Source organism: Martes martes (genome assembly GCF_963455335.1).
Source record: "Martes martes genome assembly, chromosome: 7".
In the NCBI taxonomy this organism is placed as follows: Eukaryota; Metazoa; Chordata; class Mammalia; order Carnivora; family Mustelidae; genus Martes; species Martes martes.
In genome coordinates this window covers 792,076-802,393 of record NC_137894.1, presented here as the reverse complement: position 1 = coordinate 802,393, position 10,318 = coordinate 792,076, and the positions used below count along the sequence as shown (strand labels likewise).

Here is a 10,318-nt window from a genome sequence, read left to right as displayed (position 1 = left end):
AAAGGCACCTTGCGCCGGCCTGCGTTCCACACAGCGGAGACTGTGTTCTGCTCGTCACTGGGGCCCCGGTGGCCCAGCCCAAGGCCTGGCACAGACAAGAGGCCCAATGAACCCTGGGGGGACAGCTGTGTGTGAATGAATGAAGGAATGAATGAATGAACACATCCCATCTCCTCCCACCTCCCCAGCGCTCTAAATCCCGCAAAGCCGGTCCGTGGGGGCACAAGGCCACATCACAGGCGTTGGTGCCAAAGTGCCCTCAGACCCCGCCGGCGAGGAGAATCTGCTCCCGACCAACGAGACCCCCAGTGATACGCGGGTATAGACAGAGTCACGGGTTCTGTGACACGCTCCACGTTCCCCAACTTTGCTGCACATGAAAATCACCCATGAAAATGGACAACCCGCTCCAGCACTGCTGTGGGTGCTTGTCAAACGTCCCAGGGTGATTCCGAGGCGCAGTCCAGGTTCAAAAGGCAGGTACCATCATGGGTCTCTCCGTCACAGCAGCTGCCACAGGCCCAGCCTGGGCTCCCGCACCCCGGAGAGGTCCTGCCACCACTCCACCCCCGAAACCCGAGGAGCGCCCACTCAGCTGTACACAGACCCTGGGGACACACCGCCCAGCTCAAAACCCACCTCTGCCACGTCTGGGCAAGCCCCAACCCCTGGCACCTCCTTTTCCCCCACCTGCGCAGTGGAGCTGCGGGGGTGTGGCTAGCCAGCCTCCCGCGGGGGTCCAGGCAAGAGAGCCCCTGCCCCAAAGCGTTCTCTGCCTCTGTATCCGGCTGCCTAATAAAAGCTTTCCCACGAAGAACCTCACTCCTGGAAACTGCTTCCAATAAAGAGGACAAAAGAGAAGGAAAGGTGGTCGCAGTGTAGGGTCCCCCTGGGGACAACCCTGGCTGAATGTAGAGGCTTAGCCATCTCCCCACTTTGTTTTCATTACTCGCGGAGAACCATCAGCCTCGCTTGCTCCTTGCACTCAGTCCCCCCACCCCACCCCGCCCGGAGCCTGGGCACCGAGAGGACAGGCTAAGGTTGACACCGTTTCTCCCCAGCGCGCTCCCCCGGGAGGAACGCAGGCCCAAGCCACCGCGCCCGGACCGGGGGCCGCTCCGAACCCTCCCCACCGCGGGGTGTCTTCTCTTCGTGGATTCCGCGGGCCTACCCAGGACTACGTGATTCCCTTCCCTTGCGCCACACCAGGCTGTGTGTGTGCGTGTGAGTGTGTGTGCGCGCGCGCGCGTGAGCGTGTGTGTGAGTGTGCGCGCGCGCGCCGGGGAGGGAGCCTGCGGCTTCGCCGCTGAAACATGGTGTCGTTGCTCCCTTCCTCTCCGGGGCCGCGCGGCCGCCCTCCGCCCCTGCAGACCGGCTGGGCCAGGCCGGGCGCCACGCGGGGTCCCAGCGAGGCCGCTGCCCTCTGCGGCAGCCGGCGGTGCGCGCTCCCCGCCCCGGCGCCCAGGCTCGCCCGGAGGCCCGCGCGCCCTCCCGGTGCAGCATGCGGGCGCTGTGACGTTCTCGGATAAACGCCGCGCAACTGTGTAGGCGAGTGGGAGCTAAAAATAAGAACGGAAAGTCTATCGTTACGGTGTCATTGCGCCAGAGCGGCTATTTGAAGGCTCCCGTGGTCCCTGGCGCCTGCGTTTGAAGCCCGCCTGTAGGCTCGGGGGTATTTGCAGAGAACTCCCGGCAGCGGCTCGCCAGCCAGACCTCAGGGTGCAGGGGGCGGCGCGCGTCATGATGGCAACACTCAAAATAAAATAAAAAGAAATAAAATAAGCGCTCACCTAACCCTCCCCCCTCTCACCCCCGGTGCGTCCTCGGGCCGCTGGGAAGCCGCGGGGAGTGCGGCCGGACCCCGAAATGAATGTGACCCAGCGATTACGCAAAGAATAGGACCGAAAGCTGTTTCGGATCCATGTCGCCGACCGCCCTCCTCGGATTAGAAAAATAAAGTACCGGGGGGGCCGCCTTTGGGAGAGAAAATGACAACCGGGACTTCCCCCCCCACCCCGGTCCACAGTGCGCCGCGGCGGGGCGCAAAGACGCCGAGTCCCAGGGTGGCGCGCCTCCGGGGTGCCCCGGGGTTAAACGGACATTGATCTCATCTCGTTCTTAACACCCGAGGGGAACAGCGGACACCGGGGCAGAGGGGCAGCGCTCGCGCGTGTGCGTGTGCGCGCGTGTGCGTCCGGGGCGGGGGGAGGGCGCCGAGGGGCAGCCTGCGCGCCGCTCTGCGCCGGGCGGGCTGCGTGCGTGTCTCTGTCCGCGCGGCTGAGACCGGCTCTTCGAGGGATCCGCGTCACATGACTCCGCCTGCCCCCCGCCCGCGCGCCGCTCGCCAGTCCCTCCGTTCGCCCCGCGCCGGGGGAGGGTCGGCCGGCCTCTCCGGAGCCCCGGGGCGCTGAGGCGCGGAGAAGAGGTTCCGGCGGGGAACGGCACAGCTCGCTGCCAGAAGCCCCGGCTCCGCGCCGGATCCCGAGTGTAGATATTTGGGGGGAGGGGAGAGCGACCAGGAGCGAGCGGGCGAGCGAGCGCCGGAGAGAGGCAGCGCGCCGCGCGCACGGAAGGGGGCTGCCGGGGGCCGCCGGAGAAGATGTAAGCGCGTGGGGTCCAGCTGGCCTCCGAGCACCATGCAGAAGGGGATCCGGCTGAACGACGGCCACGTCGCGTCCCTGGGGCTGCTGGCGCGCAAGGACGGCACGCGCAAAGGCTACCTGAGCAAGCGGAGCTCGGACAACACAAAATGGCAAACCAAGTGGTTCGCGCTGCTGCAGAACCTGCTCTTCTACTTCGAGAGCGACTCGAGCTCGCGGCCCTCCGGGCTCTACCTGCTGGAGGGCTGCGTCTGCGACCGCGCGCCCTCCCCCAAGCCTGCGCTCTCGGCCAAGGAGCCGCTGGAGAAACAGGTGAGGCCAGCGCCGCGTCCGACCTCCCAGCCCCCCGGCCGCGGCCCCGGGCACCCCGGGCCCTCCGCCGGCAGATGGTGCCCGAACTTTGGTCCCTCCACTCTGGGCTCCCTCGGCGCGAGAGGAGGCTAGGCTCAAGCGGGCGGGTGACCCCGCCGTGGGCAGAGGGGCAGGGACTGCGGGCAGGAAGTAGGCGCCGGCTGCGGCTGCCCTTCACCGGGCGAGCTCCGTGGGAGGCAGGGACGCAGGGGCCGAGACGCGGGGGTGCTGAGAGCGGCGGGGTGCGGGAAGAAGAGGGGCTCCAGGAGACCAGACATGGGCTGGGCATGCGGACCCACATCCAGCCAGACATGGTGCCTCCCACCCCGCGACCCTCTCGGCCTCAGACAGCCCTGATCGTCTGCCCCCGGCCGGGGCAGGGCGGGACGGAGGCGTCTGAGCGCCGGGGCCCCTGCCCCGCCGCCGCCGGGAGTGGAGGAGAGGCTGCGCCGGGCAGCCAGGGTCGCCGGGGTGCCGTGGAGCAGCGACGGGCTCCCGGCGGGCCCCAGTCCCCAGCACCAGACCGACGCGTTCCAAGGACCCCTCTGGCGCACGGAGGCCAGGGCCCGGGGCTGCCGCGGAGGCCGCGGGACAGGCGGGCGCTGCTCTCCTCCCCCTCCCCCCTGCGCCGCCGCCGCCGCCGCCGCCGCCGCAGTCGCGGCCAACGCGCTGCCCTCGCGTTTCTGGAGCTGCAGGGCTCAGGGGCGGGCCTGGATCTGCCCCGGGGGCCCAGGTGGGGTGGAGGGAAGGAGGAGGACCAAGAGGGAGAGCGATGTTTAAGCTTGATGCGCTCCCCAAAGGCATCTGGTCATTCTCCTTGCCTCCAGGAAAGGAAAGTCAAAGATAGTAGGTCCTAAAATGTCATGGCTGGAAGGGACCTGAGATCCATGGTGGGGGGGGGGGGGTGCAACTAGCTGGTTATTGTCTGAAGAAGGATGCTGAGACCCACAGAGATGGTACTGCCCAGTGTCATACCAGGTGGCCGCTTCGGGTTTCCAAAAGACAGCTGAGATCTCAAAGCCCCTGCTGCATGCAGACTGGCCGGGTTGGAATTGGCCGGACTGGAAGCCCGGCTTGAAGTTGGCCACCTTGTTGTCAAGACCGGCCTGAGCCCGGCCTCTGCAGTCCACCTTTGCCTTCCCTGCCCTTGTCTGGTGGGTGCTGGGGGATGATTTCTGGGGACTGGCATATTTGGGGGTGGACCTCTGGGGACGCCAGGACACAGGGCAGGGAGAGGCTCCCAGCCGGCAAAACTGAGCAAAGAGCAGGCAGGTCCTTCGGCTCAACGGGGAGGAGGACTGACCCAAGAGAGCCAGACCCCGGCCAGGCCAGAGTTCTGCTTTCAGCCCTTGACAAACTGCCCTCACCAGCCTTCCAGAACTTCGCCAACCTTTGCCGGCCCAAGTCCACCTGTACCTCCCGGTGCCCCCCAGCCCCAGCCCTCCTGGAGCCCCCCTCCACCGTCAGTCCCCAACTCCAGAGCCCAGAGCTGAGTGCCCAGGGAATGCAGGGAGAGAGGGGTGCAGGAAGCTGAGTTGCCGCGGGGCTCACGGCACCTGTTCTCAGCCCTTCGGGAGCCAGAGCCAGGCCTGAGACTCCGTCTCAGCCCCGTGACCTCCTGGCTCTCTCTGCGACCTTAGCAAACGCCCTCAACTTCTCTGAGCCTCTGTGTTGTCATCTACAGAATGGGGATAAAAACGCCTACTGCCCCGAGATTTCCAGAGCACAGTTAGATAACGTACGTGAAAGTGTGCTCGGAACGCATTCGAGCTGGGTCTCGAGAAGCCGTAGCTGATCTGAAGAGCTGGGAACAGAGGCCACACGGAGAACGTTTCAGCTGAAGGGAAGCTCCGGGAGACCCGACAGCCCATCCTCCCCAGTGCGCAGACAGACAGAGAGAAGGCCAGAGGGCAGGTTTGCTGCCCGTGAGCAAAGTAAGTCAGGAGCAGACTCGGACCCAGCATTCACGCAGTGTCTAAGAATTCCTGAAAAGGGGATCCTACGTTCATTTCAAATGAGTCCTGGCCCGGGTATCAAACCGCACCAGCAGCAGATTTTAGAAGGGACAGGACTGCAGAGCCCACTGGTGGTGTGCGCACGTCCTCCCAGCTGTCGCCCCAGAACAGCCCGGGAGCCCCAGAGGAGAGCAGGACAGGGTGGAGAGGAGCAGGTGACAGCCGGATGCTGCCTGGCTCACGTGCCTATTGAGTGAGACATCTGCTCTGACATAGACCTTCCTTCCGTTTGAGTCCAGAGCCTGCTTCCTCGGCCCGTGGGCATCTATAAGAATCTGTAACATTTCCATTCTGTATCTTAGAGGAAAACCGGTCGTCCCAGCAGCTGCCCGATATGTCTCATGGGGTGAGGCGCCCCCCGACAGCCAGGCAGCCCTGGCGTTAGAACCATCCTGTCCCTGGGTCTGCCCTGCGTCTGGGCCCACAGGAAGCCTCGACTGCAGACCCGCTGGCCATGTGCCCTCACTAGGAGGCCTCGAGGATGCCGGCAGGTGGGCTGCACAGGCCCGGATGTGGTGAAGACCTGCTTGGAGCCGGGTGTCGTTTTGTCCAGGTCTAAGCAGGCGGCTTCCAGGCGGAAAGGCCAGGGCCAGGGAACCCGTCCAGCGGCAGGAGCGTGTCAGGGACTGAGCACACAGTGGGCGCGCAGAGTGTGCTTGTAGAGCTGAACTGGGAGCATCAGATGCTCATTCCTCCCCTGGTGTGCTGAGGGTTGGCAGGGCGCCAGCCCAGGACCCTGAGCTCCAGGCACGTGTTCACACGGCGTCCTGACGCCCGCTCTCCGGGGGCTTCTGTGGGAGTCTGACGGCACCTGGCGCAGCCCCCTTCCTGGAGCCCCGAGCTGGGATCCCACGTCTCACGCGGGCAGACTGGCCCAGCCCGTGCCCAGTGCTGCTCCAGGGCACCTGGGCCCTGCTGGCTCCGGGCTGACTTCCCGTCCCGCTTACAGAAGAGGAAACCTTGGGGCCGCTGCAGGCGGTGGCTGACGTGAGACTCCTTCCCGGGCTCTCTCCGTCTGCAGCCGCCCTGTCTTCATCACACCGCACGCCCTCCCGTTGCTCCAGCACATTCCCCCCCTCAGCCAATCAGAGAAACGCAAACCTGAACGGAGGGGGATAAGGTTTTGCTAACACAGCCCCCCTCGGACGGGAGCCTGGGGACTCAGACTGCGGCCCCCGAGAGGCTCCACCTTCCAGACGTGGCCCCCGCAGCAGTGAGGCCCCGAGGATGAACCGTTCCCTCCCCCAAACGTTTCTAGAGCTGAAAGGAGGTTGAAGAACTCAGTAATTGTACCTTAATTGGGACAAGGAAATACCAGGTCACCACCGGTCTGCTGGTGACGGTGCTGGGAAGGTGGTTCCGGACCGCGCAGGCGCGAGGCCACGCTGAGCTCTCACCGCCTTTTTCTGTGCAGCGAACATCGGGCTCTGGGGACCCGGGCTCTGCTAGGTCCTGTGGCTGTGGGGGCGAGAGAGCCATGTCCTCAGAGAGCCGCCAGGGCCTGGGTGGGGAGCCCTCCCCAGGTGGGTCCCTGCAGCTATGGCCAGGTGCTGGGGAGCCTCCCTCCCCGCCCCCGCCTGGGCTCCCCGCGGGCTTGCCCAACACCCCCACGGGGTCCCACCTCCCGCACTCCCGTGCCCCTCTGCACAGCCCCCACTCAAGGGACCTTCGCCTGGCGGGCACACATCCAGTGACCACAGCAAGCCTCTCAGAGCGACCGTGGCTCCCACTGCCTTCAGGGAAAGATGGGATCTGTCCTGGGGGACCCCCGGGGGCCGGCGTTCTGCCTTCCATGAGCCCTGACCCAGCTTCCCATCCTGCTCTTCCTCGCCCTACACAGGCCTCTTTTTCCCTACCTCAGGGCCTTAGCACCTGCTCCCTCTCCCTGGAAGGACCTCCCACCCCATGCATGTCAGTGACCTTGTCCTCCCCACCCCCGAGGTCCCAGACTCGGCCTCCCCCCCATGGACCCCAGGCTTTTTTTCCTCCACACCGTGGTCACAGTCTGCGATGACCATGAATTTCCAGGTACAGGAGAGCAGTGGGGGGTGCCAGCTGAGGTGGAGATATGGGGCGGTTGTAGCTGATAGTCGATGAGAGGGGTCGGAGCCCCGACTGGGCGAAGGAACCGGGTCTTTACGGCACAGACTCCGGTATCACCGCAGGACCCGCCATCCGGCTGGGCAGGATGGACTCCCACGTCCCTAGACCCATAAATACGGAGGAACAAAAAATGCGGTTTACCAAGCACCTACTGTGTGCCAAGCACCGGCTATGTGCCGGGCACCAGAGTGCCTGCTCTGCGTGAGCGCTCCCCTCAGTCCTCCCAGCAGCCCTGGGAGCTTGTCCCTGCTCACCCATTTTCGAGATAGCAACACTGAGGCTCAGCGCTGTCAGGTAACCTGCTCGAAGCTCTGGAGCGTGTGGGGACCGGCGGGCAGGTGACCGCAGAACCCGAACCCTCCTCCACCGGCCACTGGGCAGTTTGCGTTTGCCGTCCCCCGCCAAGGAAACAGAGCGTCACAGCACCTCAGAGTCCCTTGCTGCCGCTTCAGCGACTTGTGTGAATGAGCTCTGGTTTCTGCTTGGGGCGGAGCCTGGCAAGTCCGGTCCCATGAGCACCAAGGGAAGACCTAAAAGACAGGCATCCGCACCCCACAGTCCGGTTTCCCCAAGATCCGGGGGAGCCTGGAGCCGGCACCCGTGTGCATGCGGCCGGGAACGGGACTCAGCCCCCAGCGTGTGTGCAGGCGCGCCGGTGACGTCTGCACCCCGGGGGCCGGACCGCTGCCCACGCCCAGAGGCCTCCGTGAGGGCGCCTGTCGTGCCCTTGGACACACCCCCTGCCCACCCCCTCCCACGGAGGAGCTCACAGCCCTCCAGATGCGAAGCCCACTCGCCGGGGGGTGAGTTGCCCGCCTCTAGCAGCAAGGGTTCCCGGCCACACGGACGGGCTTTGGACCCCGGCCCCTCTTAGGTGGGGAAGGTCGTCAGGCTCCCAAGCCTCAGGTGGCCCGTCTGTGAGAGTGTAACAGCCTCGCCCGCATCCCTGTTCTGTGCGCTGCGAACCCCTTGCCGTGTGTCCCAAAGGGAGGCCCTTCCGGCCCCACTTTCCCGCCTGTGCCCGGACTTCTGCTCAGCAGAGCCGTGGCGCGGGTCCCAGGGGCCCTTGGTGGGTTCGGCGCGAGCCAACACCAGGCCCTGGCCCTGGACGCGAGGATGGGGTGGTGACTCCTCCCTCCGTTTTGGAGGGCTTTGAAAACGTCAAAGCAGGCTTGGCCCCGGGGTGCCTCTCTCCTCGCTGACGGCCACACCAGCCCCCAAACCTCTCGGGCCCGCTCCCTGTGGTTGCAGTGCGGGCGGCTGTCGCCCCTCCGCGGGACTCAGGGGGTGGCCCCTCGCTGTGCGCTTGTCAGGATGGACTGTGTTAAGCGGCAGCGACAACCAGGACCAGCATTAACATGGCGAGCGTGTTTCTTGTTCGTGTTCGACGAGCTGTGCGGGGGACGTGGGGATCGCTGGGGAGCCGGGCTGATGGAGATTCGTCCTGACACCGGCCTCCGCGGTCACCCCAGCTGAGCGGAGGGGTGAGCGCAGCTCCCCGGCGGCCCTGAGGCTCCCCCAGAAGTGGCCCACTCTGGCCACAGTCCAGTGGACAAGGCACGTCACGTGGCTGGCGCGCAGATGCCACGGGCAGGCGTCGACCCTCTGATGCCCGACTGCAGAGCCCAGGGGCCCCGCCGTCTCCCTCCATCCGCTGTGTCCTGCAGCCGCACGGCTGTGTGCAGTGAGACCTGTGTTAGCAGCACGTCCGCCCCACCCAGCTCGTACACACACAGAGCAGCGGGGACACAGGAGGGATCCTGCACAGTGGCCGTGTGGGAGCCACGTGTGTCCACACGGGAAGGGGCAGGTTCAAGCCAGGCCTTCCGTTTCCTTGCACTCAGTGACTGTCATCCCTGGCCGGTGTCGGGACCAGCCGTCGGCCACCCGGTTTCCCCCAAAGCAGCGAGGACAAGTCCGTCAAGGAGACAGCCTGGCCGGGAACAGACGGTGACCACCCCAGGTGGCCCGCGCTGCTGCCAAAGAGAGTCCGGGGTCCGAGGGAGTCCAGCAAGCGCAGCCCCGCCGGCCCGGGGGCATCACGGAAGCTCCACCAGGGGGACACGCAGGACGGGGTACGGGAGTTGTGGGGGCCCCTGAAGCCTGTGGCGCAGCTGCAGGGCCCGGCCGTCCCCGGGAGCGGCGTCCCGGCGGGTGCGTGACGGAAGCCGAAGGGCACCCGGGGCCGGCCTGGAGCTTGCTCCGCATTCAGCGAGCATCTCGAGCCGTGAGGCCGGGTCGGAAGAGGTTCCCAGAGGAGCAGCCACGCGGGACCTCTGTGGCCGTGGACCCACAGGCTGGAGTAACTTACCCGAGACGGAGCACTTCCGTGAGCCATGAGCCGTCACGTCGTCTGTTCCAAACAACCTGTGCGGCAGACGCTACCCTCCCACTTTGTGAAGGAGAGAGCAGACACTCAGGGGAGACGTCTCGAAGACCCCGAGGACAGGCAATAAGTGACCCATGTGAACCGAGGTCAGCGGTCTCCAAACCGAGGGGCGCCAGGTGAACTCCCAGAACACGGGTTTTGTGGAATGTGGGTCGATCTTCCAGAAGCTGAAAACAGAAGGACCCTGTGGCAGAAAAAGCCGCAGGAAGGTTCCTGCATTGCGGGAGTGCTCAGAGCCCCCAGGTCTCCCCGAAGAGTCCTAGACGGGATCGCGGGAAGCCAGGCTCCGCCCCCCACCCCCAGCATCACGGCCTGAGCCTGAGAAGCAACGTGTCACCTGCTTCGTGGTTTTGCTGCCGCCAATTAATAAGGCAGGCCCTGTGCCGCGGTGACAAACGTGTCCAGTCACCCGTCCAGCAGACGGAGGCTGCCCTGTGCCCGGGCCAAGGCACAGTGCCAAGCTCCGGGGGCATCTCTCGGTTGGAGATCCCTGGGTGGAAAGGAAGGAGCTCGCTCAGAGCAGCTTAGGCGACGGGGAGGACCCCCTCGGGACACCTGCAGCGGGAATTAAGGGAACACGTGCCGAAACCGTGTGCCCGGCCTCCACGGCCAGGACCAGGAACCAGCTCCCTGCCCGCCCCCCTGGCCGACGGTCCCCCGTCCCCGCCTCTCTCTAAGCCACGTCTGCGTCCTTCTCGATCTTCTTTCTTGGTCTTGGCCTCCACCACACACAGCTCATGGCTCGCGCCTGTCCGTGTCACTGCTCCAAACACCCGGGGACCTGGGGTGTGACCCGGGGCACATGCCCACCGCTGCTGGGGCTGCTCTCTGGGAGAAGTGCTTCTGCCGCAGCCGGCGCT

The 10,318-nt window shown here is 65.7% G+C and overlaps 1 protein-coding gene across 3 annotated transcripts in view; it reads left to right on the top strand.

The window, feature by feature from the left end:
• Positions 1-2,309: 2,309 nt before the first annotated feature.
• Positions 2,310-10,318, top strand: part of RASGRF1 (Ras protein specific guanine nucleotide releasing factor 1) — a gene marked incomplete at both ends in the record, with an annotated part of 88,262 nt that continues 80,253 nt past the window's right edge. For 2 of the 3 annotated variants that reach the window (XM_080809472.1, XM_080809471.1), the window contains one exon: positions 2,637-2,912. In XM_080809472.1, the coding sequence (XP_080665598.1) occupies positions 2,637-2,912 (276 nt within the window). Of the gene's footprint in view, positions 2,913-10,318 lie in introns of all 3 variants that reach the window. The other variant, XM_080809470.1, reaches the window with a different exon arrangement.